The sequence below is a fragment of the Lutra lutra genome, chromosome 8 (assembly GCF_902655055.1).
Source record: "Lutra lutra chromosome 8, mLutLut1.2, whole genome shotgun sequence".
In the NCBI taxonomy this organism is placed as follows: Eukaryota; Metazoa; Chordata; class Mammalia; order Carnivora; family Mustelidae; genus Lutra; species Lutra lutra.
Genome location: NC_062285.1, coordinates 88,190,887 through 88,213,811, shown reverse-complemented (window position 1 = coordinate 88,213,811; position 22,925 = coordinate 88,190,887). Strand labels below are relative to the sequence as shown.

The 22,925-nt window shown below is 45.5% G+C and overlaps 1 protein-coding gene across 2 annotated transcripts in view; it reads left to right on the top strand.

Moving 5' to 3' along the window:
- Positions 1 to 22,925, top strand: part of FAM234B (family with sequence similarity 234 member B) — a 34,494-nt gene that overhangs the window by 7,844 nt on the left and 3,725 nt on the right. The window contains exons 2-11 of one of the 2 annotated variants that reach the window (XM_047741885.1): positions 1,709 to 2,107; positions 5,840 to 5,938; positions 8,342 to 8,536; positions 10,042 to 10,166; positions 13,790 to 13,937; positions 14,504 to 14,645; positions 15,656 to 15,799; positions 15,973 to 16,054; positions 18,887 to 19,042; positions 21,479 to 21,596. In XM_047741885.1, coding sequence (XP_047597841.1) covers positions 1,709 to 2,107; positions 5,840 to 5,938; positions 8,342 to 8,536; positions 10,042 to 10,166; positions 13,790 to 13,937; positions 14,504 to 14,645; positions 15,656 to 15,799; positions 15,973 to 16,054; positions 18,887 to 19,042; positions 21,479 to 21,596 — 1,608 coding nt within the window. Of the gene's footprint in view, positions 1 to 1,708; positions 2,108 to 5,839; positions 5,939 to 8,341; positions 8,537 to 10,035; positions 10,167 to 13,789; positions 13,938 to 14,503; positions 14,646 to 15,655; positions 15,800 to 15,972; positions 16,055 to 18,886; positions 19,043 to 21,478; positions 21,597 to 22,925 lie in introns of both variants that reach the window. The other variant, XM_047741886.1, reaches the window with a different exon arrangement.

Below are 22,925 nucleotides of genomic sequence, written 5' to 3'. Positions count from 1 at the left end.
TTTAGAATTAATATTGTTGCAGCAGCCTATGGTTGTGTTTTAAAATTATTATAACTAAAGTTATATGGGACAGTTAGGGAATGGTGTGTTCTAATTACTGGAAGAGTATACTATTTTGAATTCAGTTCTTAATAATTCTTATAATTTGTGCCTTTAAAAATAAAATCCAGTATTTGTTGGATAAAATGAAAAGCTTTGAAAGTGAAAATAACATAGAAGTTTCTAGTTAATAGAAGGTCAGTTTGCTCAGTATCTTCTGTGGGTTTTCTTTGTAAAATATTTAATGTTATAAAATATTTCTGTGTAATGTTTATTTTTAATCAAATATTTATTGACTTTCTATGTACCAAGCACCAAGCTTTACACTAAAGATTGTATTTCCCATATTAGTTTCCATATAGTGTTTTATTGCTTCATTTTATGTCTTGAGTAAACAAGACATAAAACATGAAGTGATATCATCAACATAACAGTGACCAGAGGCAGAGATTTACATCAAGAATTCTTCTTTCTTCTTTTTAATTGGCTGGGCTGCATCTTCTTTTTTATATCTCTTCTTAATAAAAGATTTAACCATAGAGTTTATATTAGTACAGCGTACCATGTAACTTCCAAAATGAGAAATTTTTTCTTGGTTTTTACTTGGTTATAGCATGAACAACAGGCATAAAATTGTTCAGTGCTTGGCAGCCGGGGCCAAGGAGTGACTTGGGAGGAGGTGTGCTTAAGCTCTGTAATTTTCCCCTTTCCCCCACCCCAAATAAATGTAGTGTCTAAGTAAAAACAGGGTGCTTGTTGTGTAAGCCAGCTTTGGGTCAGGTCCTGTACCTCTGCATTCTTGTTTGGTCCCTCCCCTCCTAGAACACTTGCTCAGAATAGCGTTTTTAAGCATAAACACTGTTTACTGAAACATGTGCTGTCAGGGCATGGGAATTAATCGTAGGAAGCTCAGCTCAGAAGTGAGTTTTTAGTAAGACGTCTCCAGGTGACATTTAGTGTTCAACTTCCCAAGTTGTTTCCATGGAGACAAGTGGGAAGCTGCAAATATCTGACTGTGAGAAGCAGTGTACAGAGAACTATTCTAAAGTTTAGGCAAGTTCCAGGAAAGATTGAAACACCACAGATTTAAGAAAATCAAAGGGAATATGCAAATTAGGCATATGGGAGGTTGATACAAGAGCCATGTCTTCTGATTCAGAGAAATTAAGAGAGTGTTTTTGGTTTTTGGTTTTTGTTTTTTTCCCAAACTAAAAAGGTATTTGAGGGGCGCCTGGGTGGCTCAGTCAGTTATACCTGCCTTCAGCTCAGGTCATGATCTCAGGGTCCTAGGATCAAGCCTGGCATCTGGCTCCCTGCTTCTCGGGGAGCCTGCTTCTCTCTCTCCTTTGCCTCTCCCCTTGTTGTGCTGTCTTTCTCAAATAAATAAATAAAGTCTTTTAAAATAATAATAATAAAAAAGGTATTTGAAATTTACCACTTTCTCTGTTTCCTTTCCAATTTTCTTAAGCTCATGAAAGCAGTAATTCTAGAACACTGATTTTCATTTCCCTCCCATTCTTCTCCTTACAGATAGCCATCAAGTTCTAAACTTGTAAACGTAATTGGTTTTGTTTTCTGTGTTTTCTTTTAGGTGTTCACAGTTGCCATGCAGTTGGTAAGGGTTTCTCCTTCCTAGTTTGCCCTGACGCTCTGTCTTTCTGTGTTTCAGGGAAGAAGAGCCCAGACCTAGGGGAGTATGACCCCCTCACACAGGCGGATAGTGACGAGAGCGAGGACGATCTTGTTCTCAACTTGCAGCAGAAGAATGGAGGGGTCAAAAATGGGAAGAGCCCTCTGGGAGAAGTGCCAGAGCCTGACTCAGATGCTGAAGCTGTGGGGGCTGCAAAGCCACATCTTTCAGAGGTGGCCACAGAGGGATACACCTCAGAGCCCCTTGGGGGCCTGGAGCAGAAGGCAACCTCTTCCATCGTGTCTTACGTGCGCACCTCTGTCTTTCTGCTAACTTTGGTCATCTCCATGATCCTGGTGCTTGTATGTGCTTTTCTGATCCCCTGTCCCCCCAGAGATCTGCACAGCACTTGGAGCCGCCACCTGGGCCCCCAGGGAGGTGAGTTGTAGGATTTCTTGCTCCAATTCTGTAAAATTTCATGATTACCTGTAATTCTGTAAAATTTCTGGTTACGTTGAAAATTCCCTCCAGGTCCTACTACAAATAAATGTGTATCCTATAGCATCTCTCTCCCCGTGTGTGGAGGTGGTTAGGAGGTTAAGATTGGAAATAAAACAAAAAGATAGATTGATACATCTCGAGAAGATTACTTCCCTGTTGTGTTTCTGTTGGCGTTGGCCTTAATTAGATGCAGAGAGGACAGAGTATTGGTTTCCTGGGTCCCTGCAGTGCAGCCAACACAGTATGAGGAGAGAACAAAGCTGTAGGTCAGGCTGTTGACCAAGAAGAGTAAGGTTTAGGGCCTGGCCAGACCAGAGGCCGGGGCTTTTGTAGGACCCTCAGGCATTTGTTGATTATAGGAGCCGACCTGGTTTGAATTTTAAAATAATTTCAAGTAAAATCAACTTGCTTTCTTGCAGTAAGTTTTCTTTCTTGGTCCTAATGGTTGGGGAGGTACCATCTGAGTGATTCTAGCTATTGTGTCTCATTCTGGAGCAGGTTTCTTTAAAACGGCTTGCTCTGGGTCAGCAATGGGGGTTACATCTCAGCTGTGAGTGCTGAGCAGTCTTGTGTTTTGTCAAGTTCATGGGGGCGAAGGGGTTCAGAACACACCACCCCAAAATAATGTCGCTTTGGCATATTGTTTATTTTGAACCGAAGGCACATGAATAACAACAGATGCCAAGAACAGCACTCTGACCTTGACCTCTAATTTTTCCTGGAAGGCAGGATATGAAACGCCCATGTACAAGATGCCCTCCCAGTACCAGGAGGAAAGAAACATTCTCATCAACAGAGACGGGGAGTTGGGGCCGAAGGGAGTCTGTACAAACAGACCTTGTTAAAATAACTACCTTCCTGTAGTCTCTGGATCCATGTTCGTTCCCCTTCCAGGGCTGTTCAGGGCTCTTTGTTCAATGAGTACAGAAGCCCTGAGGCCTCACCACTTCTGCTCCAGGCCTTTATGTTCCTGTGAGGGCTCCCATGGACATGGGGAATCTTATTAAATAAATTTGAGTCCTTTCCTCTTCTTAATCTCTCTTATTAATCAGTTATCTCGTTATCTCTCCTGTTACTCAGTCCCAGCTAGAAACCCTAAGAGGGTAGAGGAGAAGTTTTTCCTCCCAGATCCCTACACCATCTTGATCTAGATGTATTTACCTTTGGCAAGTCACTGATCCCAGCTGATTCAGCTTCGGATCAGTTCTGTGATCTCACTGTTACTGTCTCTCTCAAGGCAAAACTGAGAAGATGTGATTTACGGTGTGTTCCCACCACATAAGAGATCTCTCACTTCGTTTTTTGATGGTTCTATTTTTTTTTTTTTTGAAGATTTTATTTATTTATTTGCGAGAGGGAGCAGAGATAGGGAGAGAGAGCATGAGTGGGGAAGAGAGGGAGAAGCAGGCTCCCACTGGGCAGGGAGCCTGACAAGGGGCTCAATGTGGGACTCAATCCCAGGACCCTGGGATCATGACCTGAGCCAAAGGCAGATACTTAGCTGACTAAACTACCCACGTGCCCCCCTTTTTTGATGGTTCTAAGTGAGCTCTTATAATATTTGTATATGGTATAAAGACTAGGAACAGGTTGTTGGTGTACCCACCGACTTTAAGAAATCGGACATTGAGGTGCCTGGGTGCCTCAGTCGGTTAAGGATCAGGCTCTTGATTTCAGCTCAGTCATAATCTCAAGGTCCTGGGATCAAGCCCTGTGTTGGGCTCCATGCTTAGCAGGGTGTCTGCTTGAGAATTCTCTCCCTCCCTCTCCCTCTACCCCTGCCCCTACCACTCCTGCTCTCTCTCCCCCTGTCAGTCTCTAAAATAAATAAATCTGGGGCGCCTGGGTGGCTCAGTGGGTTAAGCCGCTGCCTTCGGCTCAGGTCATGATCCCAGGTCCTGGGTTCAAGCCCCACATCGGGCTCTCTGCTCAGCAGGGAGCCTGCTTCCTCCTCTCTCTCTGCCTGCCTCTCTGCCTACTTGTGATTTCTCTCTGTCAAATAAATAAATAAAATCTTTAAAAAAAATAAAAATAAAAATAAAATAAATAAATCTTAAAAAAAAAAAAAGAAAGAAATAGGATATTATAAAGACCATCGAAACCCCCATGTGTCTCTCCTTACCAAAGCTACCTCTTCCTGCCAAAGAGTTCTACCATCCTGAGTTTTGAGTCATTATACTTTTTTTTTTTTTTTAAGATTTTATTTATCTGACAGAGATCACAAGCAGGCAGAGAGGCAGGCAGAGAGAGAGAGAGGAAGGGAAACAGGCTCCCTGCTGAGCGGAGAGCCCGATGCAGGACTCGATCCCGGGACCCTAAGATCATGACCCGAGACGAAGGCAGAGGCTTTAATCCACTGAGCCACCCAGGCGCCCCGAGTCATTATACTTTTTATTAAAATTTCACCACATGGTAAAAGAATTTTGCCTATTTTGAATTTTATATAAATGTAATTAAGCAGTCTTCTGTGACTTGTTTTTAGCATGTTCATAAAAGCATTTTATAGACATTGGTATTGATGCTGTGTAACTAGAGCTTATTCATGTTTTCCACTGTCTCATTTCCCATTGTGTGGAGAGCCCATGGTTTATTGCTCCGTTTTACTGTTGATGAACGTTTTGGTGGCTTCTGTTTTTTAAAAAATCATTATTGTCGCTAGGAAGATTCCTGTGCATTTTTCCTGATACAATATTTAAGAGTTTCTCTCGGCCATTAACTTATGACTGATATTGCTAGGTCATATGGTGTGGGCATGTGCCAGCCTAGTAGTTTATGTTAAATCATTTTCCATGGTGGTTTTACCAGTTTACACTTCCACCAGCCATGCATTGGGTTCTCTCCATATTTGGCAGACATCCTCTGATTCTACACTGTCAAGGGGCAGCACAGCACTGTCTACCTTGTCGCTGCCCAGGCTGGAAGTCCAGTCTCCCTGCTAGGCCTCAGCTGACACCACTCTGGCAGGGGTGGGGGTCTGCCTCATTAATGCCGGGTCGGGTAGAACTGTAGGCTTCCCTGGTATGTGGAAGACCCTAGGTGGGGAGGAAAGTCCTGGCTCCCCACCTGGCCTTCTCTGACATGACCTTGGTTGGGAGATGAAGGGGTACCTTCTGTAGCTGGGCAAAGGTGGAAATCTAGGCTCCCATTTAGGCTTTGTTGTGGGGCTAGGGTCACAGTTCTCTCTGTGTGGCATTTGGTTGGAGTAGAACATTTATGATCTAAAACTTTTTCTGTCTTGCTATGCTGTTCCTTTCTTGGACCTTCAGCTAGAGGAGTCAGCTTTTCTTGGGCCTTTTTTGTCTGCACCTGTTGGCATTTCTGGGTTGCTGGCTTATGCAGCACCTTGTCTGGGACATGGGAGGCCAAAAGAAAACCCAGGGTGGGGGGGTCATCACCTTGTCATTCCTTGGGCTTCTCAATCCCTAGCCAACCTACCTTCTCCCCACCTTAGCGTCTTCTTACATTTGTGTTCTCTGTAATGCACAGGGAGTTTAGGTATATTTAGAGGAATAGGCGGAATTGTGTATACTCTATCTTATCTAGGAACCAGGAGTCTGCCTGGTTTTTGTGAAGGTGCTGGCAGTGTCTGTTCCCTTTCTAAACTGGAGCAGAACACTGTTCTGTGGTAACTTAACTCAGGACTTTATTTGTTTTTTATGTGTTTATCAGGTGGGGACCTGTCTCCATTGGAATTGGCTGATGTGAATGGAGACGGCCTGCGTGATGTCCTTCTCTCCTTTGTAACTTCACGGAATGGGAGTGCAATCGGTAAGAGACATGCATGTGTTTTAGAGGCTACTATAGGAGAAGCTCAGTGATGGCAGGGGCTGTGAGTTAAGAGAAAGCGTCAGGGTTGTGTCCTGAAGGGCACTGTAGAAAAGGGTGTGGAGTGAACAGAAAGTCATCATGGGTCTATCATACATGACAGACATTGTCAGAAAGCTCCTGCGTATCAGTAAAGCTTATTTAAAGAAATCATGGAGATCTTCAGCTGGAAGGAATCTTAGTAGTCACCCAGTCCCACGAAGAAGGGAGGATCCAGAGAAGTGACTTGTGCACACACTTGCAATGAACAGCATTAGTTCTTAAGGTTCTTGAGTTTTCTTCCAGCCAATTTTCCATTGCTCCTTAGATTATAGTAAATGTTGACACAATCCTACCTTCCCAACCACAGTAGAAGATCTTCTTGTTCATCTTCTAAAATATTTTTACCCACGTTATTGTGGCCGTGTGCTTTCTTTTTACTGATTCTGTTTACTCCTTTCTCTCTGCTCTCCATCCTGCTGTCTACTTGGAAGGCTGACCAATACACATTATGTCAACAGGCTCCCTTGCCTGCCGGTTTCCTGTTGGGTTTGGCCAATGGGGAGCCTGGGCAAGAAACTGGAAGAGAGGAAATGAGTGGGGAGAGAGGGCATTTATTCTCTTGGCTTCCTCCCCTCCAGGGTGACCTCAGGCCAGCTACATCCTTGATCCTAGGTCACATCCTCTCTAATGGTGGTCTTATAGGACTTTCTTTTTCTGGATTCCAGGAATCACTTCCTCTCCTGTCTTTTTGGGACTGGGAGTGATTACGTTCTGAAGGACTGTGCTATCTCTCATGGTTTCTTTATACCCTGACCACATCTTTGTAAATAATCTCTTTATTAAACCTTACACAACTTAACCTAATTGAGTGTGCTGATACACATCAGCTGAAAAAAAGAAAAAAGAGGTTGTATTTTCAGCATGGGTACACAGGGGCTCCTGGTTTGTCCTGTGGCACCCATTAAAGTGACAGCAACCCACAGTTTGTGAACTGAGCCAATTAGTCTGGTGTGCAGCTGGGGTACGGTGCCCTGGTAGCTACTCTTTAAAGATCCGGGAGCTAGGATAACTTCTAGGTATGTTTTAGAGAATTCCAGGCTGCCTGCCTCTCTGGAATTATTAGAAGAACCTTTCTGAGTTTTGTGTAATAGGTAGAAGCAATTTAGGAATAGATGTGTTTACAGAGAGGACCTTCAGCCTAGAAGGTTGACTTTTGGCTTTAATTGACTTTAATTACATTTTTTTTCTGCCTATGACTCAGTAGCCTTTGAAGTAAAAATTTTCTCCAACCACTTTTAGATTTGGAGATCTGTTTTAATCATTTGGTATTTTACACAGTTTGCTATTTATTAGGACTCGTATGGCAAGGCTATAGGTTTGGACATAATACGGGCTAGCCTGATTTGGTTACAGATTATAAAAACAATAGAGCTAAGTGTAAGTGCATAACATATGTTGTGAATGAATTTATCCCTCAACATAATCCAACAGGGTAGACGAATATTCTTATCCCCTATTTGCAGATAGGGAAACTGAGACAAGGGGAGGTTAAGGACCTGGCTCAGATTCCATACCTGGTAAGTGGGAGAGCTGGGATCCAAACGGTGTAGCTGAGAGACTGTCTCTGGAGTTCATGTGCTCGGCCCTTAAGTTTTCCCAAGTATTCTTGGGAAACTGCTGGGGCTTTATCAGCTGATTCTGTGGGACTCTCGACCAGGCAGATCTACTGATCATTGCTGAGTTGTAATCTTCAGGTTTATTTTTAAAATATTTACTTTTTCTGCTTTCAGGGAACACTTGCTAGCAACAATTAGAATTCAGATATTCCTTTGTTCTGTACATATTTTAGATCAGTCTCACTTTTCTGAGCATGCCTTTCCTTGATTTTTTTTTTTTTTTTTTTTTTTTTTTTTGGTTGTTGTTCTTAACAATGACTTTCCTATATTCTGGATTTTTGCTCCTTTTATTCAGCAGATGATTGATTGGTTGCTGTATGTGCAGGTGCTGTGTGAGGCACTGAAACTCCAGAAATGAATGGGATGGTCTTTATCCTTCAGGATATGACTATTTGGTGGGGGCTGAGGTGACAGACATGGAAGCAGGCATGTGGGGAGGGGTGCAGGATGCACACGGGGTGCCTGGAGGAGGTCCACAGCGTGTCCTCTGACATGAGGAATGTGTTGAGCATCTATACTAGATACTCTGTTGTCAGACTTAGTACCAGAAGTACGGGAGGCCCTGGAATGCACAGGTGCGAGCTGCTGCCTTAGCACCATTTACTTGTGGTTTTCTGGCCTCCTGCTCACCTGGGCTGTTTACCTTCTCTGCCTCCTTTCCTTTCCTGTGTCTCTTGTTTGCTTTTAGGTGTCTCGAAGGCAGCCGCTATTCTCGTGTGCCTCTCGGGAATGAATGGCAGCACACTCTGGTCCAGTCCCCTCCCCGAGGAGGCCCGGGATATTACATGTTTGAATCTGATGCCAGGAAGCGTGGCTGAAACCATCTGCCTCGTGACAGGGACACACAGGATGTTCAGTGCATTCAATGCGACATCAGGTAAAGGTCATTCCACGGAAGTCTCTGTTCCGGGGATCAGAACGGTCTTATATGGAAGGGACCTTTCCACTTTCGCATGGTGGAAAGTCTGTTTGGGCTCCTTTGGAAGGTGAATTTAAGGTAAACAGAGAAAGGGTTTGACTAGGTTGAGTAATAGATCATGGTTAAACCTGTTTGGTGATAGGATGGGGCTAAACTGAGTTACCCAAACAGAAACTACCCTGAGGCTTTTGGTTTCTAAGTAGTCGTCCTACTCTGTACAAGACAGCTGACCTTTGTCCCTTCATATTTGATATAGATGGGATCCTTGTGTAAACTTACCCATTTACCACTTAAAAAAATGGTCAGGGAGGGACGCCTGGGTGGCTCAGTGGGTTAAGCCGCTGCCTTCGGCTCAGGTCATGATCTCAGGGTCCTGGGATCGAGCCCCGCATCGGGCTCTCTGCTCAGCAGGAAGCCTGCTTCCCTTCCTCTCTCTCTGCCTGCCTCTCTGCCTACTTGTGATCTCTCTCTGTCAAATAAATAAATAAAATCTTTAAAAAAAAAAAACCAAAAAACAAAAAAAATGGTCAGGGAATTAAAGTTTTAAAAATTAAAAAAAAAAAAGATCAGGGAAGAAAGTAAGGTTTGTTGATGCCTGTTGAGTTGGGCTTTTAACTACTTTCTATATTTAGACACCCATGACATGAGGAATGAGAGAGAATCAAATATAATGAAAGCCCTGTGTAAAACCATAAGTGTCCTGCTTGGAATGCTTTAGACTTGACCAAAGCTGGACACGTAGCAACCTTCCAGTTTCAGAGGTTGGAGTTTGGTAGTGGGGTAATTCTGAGTGAAAAAAACTTTAAGTTAACTGCAGAATTAAAGTCCTTTTGAAAACCTCCTGCGGGGGCGCCTGGGTGGCTCAGTGGGTTAAGCCGCTGCCTTCGGCTCAGGTCATGATCTCAGAGTCCTGGGATCGAGCCCCGCATCGGGCATCGGGCTCTCTGCTCAGCAGGGAGCCTGCTTCCTCCTCTCTCTCTGCCTGCCTCTCTGCCTGCTTGTGATCTCTCTGTCAAATAAATAAATAAAATCTTTAAAAAAAAAAAAAAGAAAGAAAACCTCCTGCGATTCCCCTGCTCATGTGAGCATGTGGTAGGACAGAGAGAGTTGGTCTGGTTGGCTGCTCCTGGATGGTTCCTCAGAAATTGTAATAGTCTCTAACAGATCAATTCCTCTGCCCCAGACAAGTGGGCTCCTCCTTCTTGGAGAGACTTCAGCACCTCCATTTTATCTAGAAAACCTAGGTGTGAAGTTATCACATGGGTTTCTTAGTCAGACGCTTGAGGATTTCAGATCACAATCCCTGCCCTTCATCCCCAGTAAGATTAAAACTAAAAGAAAAGGTAAGGAGTTGCTGGCTATCATTTGCCCATTGAGTTTCTCTCTTCTGACCCGGAAGCACTGCATCTGCCTTTTCTAGAGGCTGAAGCTATCATTATGATCAGCTTATTTGTCACCCCTAGGGAGAGCCATTTGGACTTTAAACCCAAACTACTTATCCAATGGTACCCTGGCTGCCCCAGGGGTGGTGCTGCCCGACTTGGATGAAGATGGCGTTAGAGACCTTGTTGTTCTGGCCATTGGGGAATTGCAGGTATGCTCTACATCGGATTGTATCTGTTTCTCATAGGAAGTGCTTCAACTTCAGTCAGTTCTAGTACGGGTATCATAAATGCTGCTTGAAACCTTTTTACAAGGGCTTAGGCTTAAGAAAATTCTCTCTGGGAGATTTAATGAATAAATTGCCATCATGAACTCATTTTCCCAGCAGTCTCATTATTTCCCATTGATTGTGGCAGGGTGGAACTTGGGCACCGGAGAGGTTTGTGTTTAAATTCCTGCTCCACTGTAGCCCTGTGGCCTTGGGCAAGCCATGGAATCTCTCCAAGATGTAACACGGGAATGTTCTATCTAGAACAGAGGCTGTTGTGAAAGCCGGAGCTACCGTATTTGAAGTGCGTAAAGTAGTGCCTCTTTTTTACCATGTGGGTGTATTGTTAGTTGTATTAGACATTCTTAACCTTTATATAAAACCATAAGACAGCTCATAGAATAGATATGGAGCACATCATACATTGAGTAAGTAATAACAGCAATGACCAAAGAAAGAACAGTTGTATACAGGCTATGACAATAGACCTGGAGTCCAGAACACTTGTCCTTAAATTATGCTCCTTGATTATGCTTTGCAGGAGCTCCAGTGGACTAGGGCTAGTACTCCGTGTACAGATAAAATAATAATAGTTTTCCTTCCTAAATCACAGGAAAGAGTACATTAACGACCACATGTATCTCCATTTTTACTCCTATATCTCCATTTTACTCCGTATATCTCCATTTTTACTCCTAACACTTTTTTTGAGCTTATGCCAAAAGTTCCTTTAAGACGTCTTCTCAGACTTCCTACGTGGGTTTGCCAGGAAATGCTGGTGGACGAAAGAACTGAACAATCGGCAACTAATATTTGTGTGAAAATGTGGATATAGATCATTTTGCTTTATTTGATTTATTTTAATTTTAAGAGACCTTGTGTTTGCTGTTGTGATTTTTGTAGTGCATATACATGGTGTAGAGTTATGAAATCTGCAAGTAAAATGATTTAGAATAGAATGAAATCCATCAGTATTTTATGGTTTTCTGTCAGGAGCACCATAAATAAACTGAAAGTGCTTCTCCAGTCACTGAGCACTGTTTGGGGAGCACTGTTCTAGGACATCTGGCGATACTTTGTATGAGAACAAAGAAGTAAGGTAAATTTCTGAAGACTAGTGAGTTTGGAGGGTACTTTATTAGTTTTCCTTCCACTAGCAAGTTGGTCTCAAAGTAGATTGAACCCCAAACTCAACAAATATTTGCATAATCTTTTTTAATCCCAGTCATTGTGAATTTCAGTAACTACATCCATCAGGAAGTGATTTTCTGAAGTTCCCAAAGTGGAAAGTATGGGGAGTTTCTTCTTAACGGTTTAATGAAGTATGGTTAGCAGGCATAGCAAGTTTATATGTCCTGAGCGAGTTTAACAATCTTGGCCTTCATACCCTATTCATTGCCAGCGGTGGCTGACAGGCTAGAGGTTGAGCTTTTAGGGACCCTCCACAGTGAGGCAGCCTCCGTTGGAGGAACTGGCTTCTTGCCTACTCCTACTCTGTGATTTTTTTTCTTTCTTTTTCTTTTTTTGTCTTAACCAAACAGCAAAAAAAGTGTATGTCTAACTTGCCTCACAGAATTTACTTATTTACACATAGTGTAGAGATATGAATAGTGTCCATTCTGTCTGAAAAGTGATAGTACTAGAAAAATTGCAGAGAAATGATGGGTTTAGAGAAGCCTCACCTTTATACTGACCTCTTATGACCTCTAATGCCAGCAACAAGGAACCTGGGGAACCTAAGCTCTGGTTTATTCTAAGCTACAGTATGGAAGGCTCTCTCTTAAGGAATGGAACGTATTAGGTCTATGACTTAGAGTGATGCATTCTTAGATCTGGGTTTAGAGTGAGGTGGGCTTGGGACAGAAGAACTGATGGTTTGGGGTTAGTGGAACTTATCTGGCCTAAACGTTAGTGGGAAGGGACCTCAAAGCCATGTGGTTGATCCTCTCACACCATGTTAGAATCACTGATACAGTATTCCAGATACTTTGGCCCCTACTCTCCTCAAGTCCTCAGGCCAATGGGAATATCACTGATTTGTAAGACTGTTCTTTTCATTTTTGGTCAGGTCTAGAAAATTCTGTCATATTGGTAAGAATTCTACTTTCTCATAGCTTCTACTCACTGTTCCAGCATTAGCTACTTTGAATGAATATAATCCTCTTTCTACATGAAAGCCCATTCACCTTAGCCACATCCCACTAAACCTGCTACTCACAAGGCTAAATGACCCCAGTTTCTTATATTGTCTCCCATGCACCATGAAGTCTAGATCCCTCTCTTTCTTGCTTTCTTTCTCTTTGCATTCCGTTTTATCCATATCTCTTAAAATGTCATACCTGTGTCTGGAAACCGTATTCTGTTTGTGATATAACCAGTTATATCAGTGTAAGGAAATGCTACTTCTTTTGATATAGGCCTTGTATTTCTATTAACGTAGCTGAAGATTGTAGTGGCCTTTCTAAGATTTTGCTTTTATTTATAATCTGTTAAAGCACCCACCCCCTTTTAATTAATCAATTAATTAATGGCCCCATTTCTTCTTTCAGATTTTGACTCATCTTCCAAACCTAAGACTTCTTTGAATTTCGAGTTTGTCATAGAGCATATTAGCTATCCCTTTCAGCTTTGTGATGAGCTTGCGATAAGCTATTCCAGTCATTCAAGTCTTTGAGAAAAGTGATTAGTAGGAATGGGACAGTAGCAGGGTGGTGTGACATTCCACAGAAACCTCCCTGTGGGTTGGTATTGACTCACTGGGTACACTGAAAACTGTATCTTTCTGTCTTGTCCAAAAGAATTCATGACGCTAAACTTTGTCAGAAGCTTTACAGAAGTCAGGGTATCACTACAATTCTCATATTTCCCAACTGGTGATTCTATTGCTGAAAGAAAACCCTCTAGAGCAGATGTTGGCAGACTGTGTGACCTGTAGACCAGATTTGGCCCACTGCTTGTTTTTGTAAATATAGTTTTATTGGAGCACAGCCAATGCCTATTTTTTTATTATTATCCATGGCTGCTTTCACGCTATGGCGGGTGACTAGTTGCTTCAGAAACCATCTGGCTTGCAAAACCTACAATGCCATTTGACTCTCACAGACAGGTTTGCTGATCTCTGCTTGAGAGGTTGATAGTAGCCAGGCAGGCTAGACATGTAACGTTATGATGGGAAAGGCTGCCTCTATTGATTTTAGTTGGGACCAAATATTACCGGCGATTTCTGGGTGTGAGAGTAGAGACCGGGGAGTCAGCTGTCCTGTAGTTAGCTCTGGGCTAGAATTCTGTGCCTCAGAAGACTTCATCAAGAAACAACCGTGTTTCAGAGAAATTGCCTGAGCTACCATACAGATGGTTTTTGCACATATCTACCAAAGGAATGGGAACGTTGGCTTCATTTTCTTGTTTCCAGGGGAAAAACGTGAAGCAGGTTCGGCTTTATGCTTTCCAACTTTGGGAAATGTTTCTGAACCCTGAGCTAATCAGGAATCAGTAATGTCTGAAGAAACTACTTGGTTAAGGAAACGATATGGCATCTACTGACTCTGTTTTTTTCACTTCTTCAGCCAGATCTGTGCTTTCTGCTGGTGTCTGGCCGGACAGGGAGTCCAGTGGGCCGACCCGTGAAGTACAACATCGTGGGAGTGGGGAATCTGATTGGTCCTCAGGTTTATGTCACCACAAATGGGGCTGTCTACATCCTGTTTGGCTTTGGTAAGAAGCAAAGCTAGTTTTTTTGCTGTTCCTCATCTGTGTGTGTGGTAGGCCTCCCTTCTGAGACAGAGTGAAAGTTTGGGAATTACTGACATCAGTCAGCCCTTTTGCCACCTCCTATCCCAGGGGCCTCTCATTCTCCGCCACCATGGCCGGTTATTAACTCAGCTTTCCCCAGCTGCCTTCTCCAAAGAGAAGACTTCTTGCCCAGCATCTGCTTCATTCCTTTCCCCATTCCATGTTGAACCATTCTGGGTGGGATCTGTGAGACCCATCTTCTTTTTTTAAAAGATTTTATCTATTAATTTGACAGCGCACAAGCAGGGGGAGCAGCAGAGGGAAACGGAAAAGCAGGCTTCCTGCTGAGCAGGGAGCCCAGTGTGGGGCTCGATCCGAGAAATCTGGGATCACGACCCCAGCCGAAGGCAGACGCTTAACTGACTGAGCCACCCAGGGGCCCCTGTGAGACCCATGTGATCAGGCTCTGTGTCTCTCGCTCAGATCCTCACCCTGGGAGAGTTCTAGTACATTCAGCTTCTCAGTGTTGGTTCTTCCTATGGTGCTAGGAAATATCCAAGCTGTCGCCCTGCGGGACATTTTTGTTCAGGCCCAAAATCGAGACAGCTTACCACCTTCTCTGCAGATAGAAGAGCCGGAATGGGAGAAGCGAAGATCCATCAACCTGTCTGAGCTCATTGACATTTACAGGTAGGGCAGATACTGACCTTGTCGCAGTTCAGTCTCCTGAGATCTTACGAGCCGTGGAGTCTCCACATTTGAACTGGGCCGGTGAATAAGGGGCCAGAGAGGTCTGTGGGGGAAATAACGCTAGCCTTCATATACCATCTTCCTATCTGGTGAGGCAGAGACGTTCTTTTCTTGGTAACATAAGGTGTTGGTGATCATGATTTGTGATCACTCTACACACAGACTGCAAAGAAGGAGATCTGTTTAGCGTTCTGAGTCAGAGCAGGGCAGGCTGAGATTTCTCCCAGGCAGGGAGAGAGATTTATGTAAAAAACCTGCTTGTAAACTGGGCTGAAGTATCTGCCTTACTCCTTTTCTGTGTTTTTCTCTTAGTTGAAGAATCGTTTTGACAGGAGCAAGGCTAGCATCCATGAAATCTTATTTTTTATTCTTGTTTATTTCTTAAGCAAAAGCATGTCGTTTGTCACATGTGGTAGATTTTACCCATTTAACCCCAGGCCTGGGTAGTGATTGTCTTCATTCTCTTCTGTCAGAAGTTTCAGATCATCTTCTAGCATTTTCTCAGGCATTATCACATTGTTTCAGTAAGAATTGGGCAGGTATTATATGGAATGGTCCCAGTTGTTCAGAAAAGAAATAATTCAATGCATGTAGACATGAGTTGCTGTCCAAGCTCAGTGACAATCTCAGGCCTCCTGTACAGGTCTCCATCTGCTTTCCGCACCATTATCCTTGGCTCTGTTAACCTCCCCCAAAGTATCCAACGTGAGAGATCTGGCCTTGTGGCCCTTCTCCTAGGAGTTCCTTTTGAACTGGCATGAGTTTTCCAGGGATTCTTGCTTTCTAAAATGAGATTCGGCTGAACGACACAGTGTCTCCTTCATAAGATAATGGTGGGAGGTGAATACAAGAGTATAGAGAGACATGTACCCCGAGAGAAAGAGCCCCAACTTGTGGCTACAGAATCTCATCCAAGCCGGAGACTAACCATTGGGTCTTGTTTAATTCAGCGATGGTGTTGAGCTACTGCAGATGGTGAAGGCACCTGATTCCAACTGCAGCAACCTCCTGATTACAACCAGACAAGGCCTCATCCTGCTGCGGGGGCAAAATCTTACACCTTCCTGGACACTGAGCCTGCAAGGCCTGCACAGGTTTGCCGTGTGCTCCTCCTAAGGGTTGTAGTTTTGATCTGCTTTCCCATGTTTAAAAATTGCCCAGAACAATTGCTTGATACCTGGGGTGGTGCAGAAGAGGGAGAAAGAAGTCCTTGTTTTCCTCTCCTTCTGCTTTCCTACTGATCGCTTAACTTTGTTCTCATTTGCAGCCAGCCTACTCCTGGGTATTTCACTGATGATCAGACCTTAGACTTCCTTCTCCAGATACAGGATGGAGTTGGGATGAAAAAGGTAAAACTTTGGGACTCAGATCAATGAAAACATCTAGAAAGTCTATTTGTTGTGTTCAGCCATATGCTAGGTACTGTGAGAAATAGGAACCTAACATATGGTCCCTTCCTTCAGAGAACTCAAAGTGTAGCTGAAAATTCACAAGCTAGTGCTAAGATCTGTAGCATTGGAAGCTTTTCCAGTTAACCCCCTTCCAGTACGTGAATTCCCTCTTCTGAATTCTTACAGTTAGGCAGTAAGAACCTTCTGAAGTCTCTCGGTGGGGAAAGGTAGGCATAAATAAACTTAGTACTTCGATACCTAGTTTCCTAAGCTCTCAGAGAAGGCGGTGTATCTGGGGTGACTGGGTTGTTATAGAGGACTTAATAAGGGAGGGAAAGATGAGCAGGACCTCGAAAGTTGAATTATATTTATATGAGGAGGGGTGGATGGGAAGGCCTGTCGGGTCAGGACCACCAATGCCTGAGGCCCAGAGACAGAATGGTATGACACGTTCCAGGGACACTGAGGAGGTCTTTCTGATTTTACGTGAGGTTGCATATTGTGAAGATACAATGATTGGATAGGCAGTTTTCATTCTCTCTCTCTTTTTTAAGGATTTATTTATTTTAGAGGGAGAGAGTGTGTGTGCACACGCATGAGCAGGGGGAGGGGCAGAAGGAGAGGGGGTGGGAGAATCTCAAGCAGACTATTTGCCCAGCATGGAGTGGACGCAGGGCTTGATCTCACAACCCTGAGATCATGACCTGCACTGAAATCAAGAGTTGGATGCTTAACTGACTGAGCCACCCAGGCGGCCCCAGTTTTCATTCTTATTACAGGGAGAATTAAGGTTTTGAAAAAAATTTTTTTTTATAATTAACCTAGCTTTTGTGTTTTTCTTCTCTCTAAAGTATGTATTTATATATCACACACTGTTCCCTGGGAACCAACTCAACAGTTAATCATCGCCTCTAATGTCCGCCAAGTTCCGCGCCAGATGCACAGATAATGTCTCTGGAGACACAGAGTTAATGAACACAAGATACTGGTCCTGTGCAGCTCCTAGTCTCTGGGGTGCGAGTATGCACACGGCTCTGCCACGCCACAGCGCGTGCTAGGTGAAGGTCCGCACAATGCCATGGGGACGCAGGGAGCAGACAGAGGGAAGGGAGTCAAGATGCGCTCTATGTGGGTTGCGGGCTAGATGTTCACATTCTGAAAGCAGAGAAGTGGTTCACTGTATTGATATGTAAGGAGAAGCCAAGGGGCATTTCTGCCACAGAGCTCTGAGTGAGCTCAGCTGATGGAAGGCCCTGGAAAGCCGGGCGGCAGCGTTTAGGTGATGTACTGGGGGCACTGGGGTCATTCGGTCCTGAGTGGAGGACAGAGCTGATGATAAAGGCATCACTTCAGGGAGAGTCTTCCAGCAGTGCTGTGTAGGAAGGAAACAATGTCCAATTGTGTTTCAAAAGAATTTCAGGTAGAGATTGGAATTTTCATTGGCATTCCTGGCAGGATTAAGGGAAAAGGGTATACATAACTTGATTAAGAGCTAAGCTGCTGGGGGTTTAGACCTGGAATTTAATCTTGGCTCCACTACTTACCGGTGGCCTCGGGCAAGTTACATAACCTCACCTAACTGCAGATTCTATGACTATAAAGCGGGGGTCGTAATAGCACCTGGCTTCATAGGGTTATCATGGCAGGAAAATAATGCGTGTGACTGGATCCAGTTTTTTAGTGTGGTGTCTCAACACTTTTGTCCTGAGACTACCAGAGGGAATCTTGAAGTGTTGGCTTGGGGCAGGGGTGGGGGGCAGCTGTCTCCCCAGACGGTGAGGCAGAGTCTGGGCAGGGACACGGAAGGGTGGGCCCGAGGGGCTGAAGAGTGGGAAAGTGGTTGTTGACAGAAGAACAGACACTGAGGACAGGGGCTGGGTGGGGAGTTTCTTATGGATTTGGGCCAAGGAGAGGCTCTAAAACTGTGAGGTATGAGGTATTTTGGGGGAGAAGGAGATATATGTGCAGCCAGGGATTAGGAGCTCAGTCCCCTTCGTTATCCTGTGAGAGATGCAGCTGAGGAATGTATTTTCTCCTAGTTTGTTTGCCTGTCTCGATGTGCTGTCTTGACTTTAAGACCAACCTAGGGCTGAGCTCTGTACGCGTGACACCCAGGAGTCGAACCTGTAAAGCTTGGAGCACAGCGCGTAGCACGGGCATCCACTTGGTCACCGTCCCCTCAGTGGGCGCTGCGGTCGTGGGAGGGAAGGAGCCGGCAGGAGGCGCTGCTGTGGGCATCTGGTGACAGCACCTCCCCTCCAAAGGGCTGCTGTCTCTGGATGCGGACCGCCACAGACACTGAGCACTCTTGAGTTCCCTCCTGTCCCTGAGCTGCCGTTCTCTCACGTGCAGAATGACAGGCGGATTGGGTGATTTCTAATGTCCCCTTCCTGCTCGAGAATTCAGCAGACCTTTAAACTCTGCTAAGTGGGGACAAGGGCTGTGGAAAACTAGGTCTGGTCCCTAATCACTGTTCAATGCTTTCCGAATGCCTAGCTTGTTCATGTGGAGTAAGCTCAACCTGTTAATATACATGAATTTTCATTCTCTTTCATTCTCTTCATTCCTTGGCCTGCTGCCTTTTTTGGGGGGGTTGGAGGGAGGGGGCAGGAGAAGAGAGAGAATCTTGAGCAGGCTCCATGCCTGCTGCAGAGCCTTACGTGGGGCTCCATCTCAGATCACGACCTGAGCCGCGATCAGGAGCTGGTCGCTGAACTGACTGGGCCCCCTGGGCGCTGTAGCCTGCTGCCTTTCTGAAGGTGGGCTGTCCTCACTGTCTCTCTTTTGCAGATGGTGGTGGTGGATGGGGACTCAGGCTCCATTCCCTGGAGTTACAGTGCTCCTTGTCACCTGAAAGAGACACCAACCACCTCAGCAGTGACTGCAGACCAGAAGTCTGTCTTCCTCTTTTGGGCTGAAGGGACGTCAGCTGCATCTCCCAGTTCTGTGAGTGAGCCTGGGGGGTGTGGGGTGGGGGTCCTTTCGTCACTCGGTGAGATGACAGCTGCTCTGCGGGGCTGACTGGGTCTGGAAGGTTTAGTGGAGCAGCCCCGCTTCCAGGTGGGTGTGGGTAAAACATAGTAGCATCCGATGGGCAGGGCTAGAACCTGCTCCCTCCTGAGCTCTGCTTGTCCTGGGCTTGCCTTTCAGCTGCAGTCAAGGGGAAGTTGATAGCAGCCCCTGGCTGCTGGCTGTCAACAGTGGGAGGCTAGATAAGGGATAGGTCCTCTCAAGATGCTAGGTCCAGAATTCCAGATGATTCACATGTGCTGTAGTCAAAGAGAAGTAACAGTGACTGGTCTGGAGGGGGCAGAGGAGGGTTCATGGTGGGTGAGGCTGGGCTTCAAGGTGAATAAACTGAGTCTGCAAAAACGGCATGGGGCAGGGATGGCCAGGCAGTTGGAGAGAATATCGTTGAAGCTGAGGTTGTGTGTTCATCTGGGGGAATTACAGGGGAGAAGGTCCGATGCCCAGAAGGCAGATTTTCCAAAGTCTTTCTTTTTTCTTTGAAGATTTTATTTATTTGTCAGAGAGAGCACAAGCAGGGGCAGTGGCAGACAGAGAGAGAAGCAGGCTTCCTGCTGAGCAGGGAGCCTGATGCGGGGCTCCATCCCAGCACCTTGGGATCATGACCTGAGCTGAAGGTATATGGTTAGCCCACTGAGCCACCCAGGCGCCCCTCAATAAAGCCTATCTTGACCAGCACCTGCTCTGTGCCAGGCACCGTGTTCTCCGTAGGGACCTAAGGATAGACTAGAAACCGTGCTGGCGCTCTCTCAGAGAAGGTCCACAGATGCTGGGGGGACCCAGAAGGACGAAGAATCCTGAATTCATCGACTGTGCACTCTTGGACAAGCCACCTAACTTTTCTGAGCCTTGTGCTCTTTATCCATCAATGAAGATGCTAATATAGTCCCTTATTTTGAGGATCAGATTTACTCAAAATCTAGATTACAGTCGTAACTCTGCCCTGCCCTAACATGTGCCCACGACAGTTTACCTGCATTTTAACTTCCTGGTTTCCTCATTTAATAAAGCGAGGGGATTAGAACAGGTGACTCTCCAATGTGAGTGTCTGTAAATAACCCCAAAACAAAGGTGTGGTACAGATGCTGTAATAGAAGCACAACTAAGAGATTTAGCTGGAAGCACAAAGGGAGGGCAGCTGGGGAGCTTTCTCTAAAAGAGGTGGCCTTCAGGTGTGGGATCTAAGGATGAGGATTGTTTCCAGTCGTGGAAATGGGCTCCAGAGGATTGTTAGACAGTCTAAGGGGGACATAGGGTTGGCAGAGGTTAGATGGAGCAAAGATGCCAGTCAGACGTTCCTGAAGCTTGGCCGGCCAGGTGAATAACGGTAGGAAGAGGCTGGAAAAGGCAGATTTGGGTTAAGTGGTGTAAGACCTTGGCTTTCAGGCTGAGGAATTTGGGCTCCATTCCCTTGACGTTGAGAAGGGAATTTGGGTCTTTGCTTGTCATGTGGATGGAGTTAGAGGTCTGTCCTGTCAGGTGTGGGACTCTGAGGGTCCGGGAAATGCCCTCTTTTGCTGCGCGGCACGTGGGGGCAGTGTGGCTGCAGGCGTCCTGCCCGTGCTTCTCCTCCCTTCATGTACTTCTTATGCTAAGAAGACAGGATTCCCCTTTCCTCCACTAGTGCGGCCAAGGGTAGTCCCGGGGTGGGGGAGGCACACAGGGAGCTCAGTAGAGCAATCATTTACTGACCTGTACATGGTCTTTCTGGGCGTTAACTGCATGGCTGCACGCGTGCGTGCGAGCCGAACGTCATCCCTGCACAGAGGTCAGGCTGGCAAGGGCAGTTCTTGTGTGCATTTCTTCTGCCGTGGAGACTTGGGGGGCTACCACTTGGAATTGGAATTTTTGTTTTATAATTAATGATTTGCTTCTGTCTGAGCAATGCTCTGTTTATTTCAGAAACTGAGATTTTTGTGATTTTAGCTTGATATTTGCAATTGGCTTTAATATCCAATGAGAAGAGATGTCTTTTCATGTATACATTTTGTTTCCACAAAACCCCACCTACTGCAGGAGATGGCCCAGTGTTCTAATACTCCCACAGGCGGAAGACGAGGGGTCCTTCCCATCCAGGCATGCACATTTCCATTCTTTTTTTTCTCATAAGGGAGAAAGCATTTTCTAGCTCTAGTGGTTTGTAGAAGTTGGTGATTAGTCTGTTTTCAACTCTCTGGAATGTGTCTCTTGTATATGAGAGTTTCTCTCAAACACATGCTTGTAGTTGGGGGTCAGGTCATAGCCTCTGAGAGGAGTCCGCAATCACCACGGTCTCCTCTGCCCTTTTCATTGGAGAGCTGTCACATGTAGGAACGAGAGTTAACTACGTTCTTCCCTTTTGCTTCTCACTGTCAGGATGTCATCCCCGGAACTGGGCCACCCAGCCTTCACCACCTGTACCTTCTGCATCCAGTGTTCCCCTCTATTCTTCTGGATCTGGCCAATGCCACAGGCACAGTGACGGCTTCAGAGGGTAAGTCTGATGTGACGGTGGGGGCTGTGTGCACAGATGAGGGGAGACAGTGTGCTGGCCGTGTGTGTGAATATCCTGCTGTCTCAGTGAGGGAGGGATGCGTGTCGTCAAAGAGCAGCAGGGGGTGGGGGAGTTGAGCCACTCCCAGGCTTCCCAGGTGGTCAGGGCGGTGGCCAGAGTGCCCCTCTGGGAGGAGCAGCAGGCTCCCAGGCTAAGAACCCAGCCCTCGGTATAGGCTGAAAGCTGAGGTCAAGTGTGGCCCGTCTCAGAGGTCCTCAGGTGGATGTGGTTCACGCAGCGTCACTCAGCGGACGTTCGCTGAGCATCATCTGTGTGTCGGGCACGTGCCAGTGCTGGGAGTACAAGTAAGACTAGACTCTTGGCCCTCTAGGAGCTGAGGATTTAGAATTACCTGTGAGGAAAATGGTGGAGGGAGCATGTTGTCTCTAAGACATTGGTGTAGATCGGTGGAGACTTTCTTCTGACTAGTGCAAGTAAACATGCCCATTGCACAGAAGTGGTTGCCAAGAGAAAAATCAAGGGAAAAAGAAAAATCGCACAGAATCTGACCACTTGTTACCCTGTTAACATTTTGGAAGTAGTCTTCAATTTTATGTATGTATGTAAATAATATCATATAGCAAAATTTAGATCAAATATTATTAGAGACCAGTAATTCAGGCAGTCAGAACCCTGGAAACTCAGCTACTGCGACCTCCTGGTCTTGAAGTGTCTGATGCGCTCCTCCTCAGAGATCCTTTGCCTCACTCTGAACTGAGGGAGTCTGCAGTTCTTGTTGGGGTTCGGGGTGGAGGGTATGGGGTGAGGAAAACCAGATGGGCCACTTCTCCTTTACGTTTTTCCGTATTTTCTTGCCATTCAGAGGCTTGCTCTCCATGTACAAACTCATTTGCCTGGAAGTTAAAACTAGTGCTTGTGACTCTCAGTTTTTTGGGATACATTGGGAAGAACACCTCACACGGAATTTGCCCCCTGGCTTTGTGTGTGGTGGGGAGCAGGGTCGGGGAGGTGGCATCCTACAGAATCCTGTGGTGGGATCTAAATGAGTTGGTGGGTTGTTGTTGTTTTTAAGATTTTATTTATTTGACAGAGACACAGCGAGAGAGGGAACACAAGCAGGGGTAGTGGGAGAGGGAGAAGCAGGCTTCCTGCTGCGCAGGAGGCCTGATGTGTGGCTCGAATCCAGGACCCTGGGATCATGAGCTGAAGGCAGACACCTAATGACTAAGCCACCCAGGCGCCCCTGAGTTGTTTTTCAGTATTAGTGAAAAACATTATTTAGTGAACATTCAATAGTGGTAATTAGGA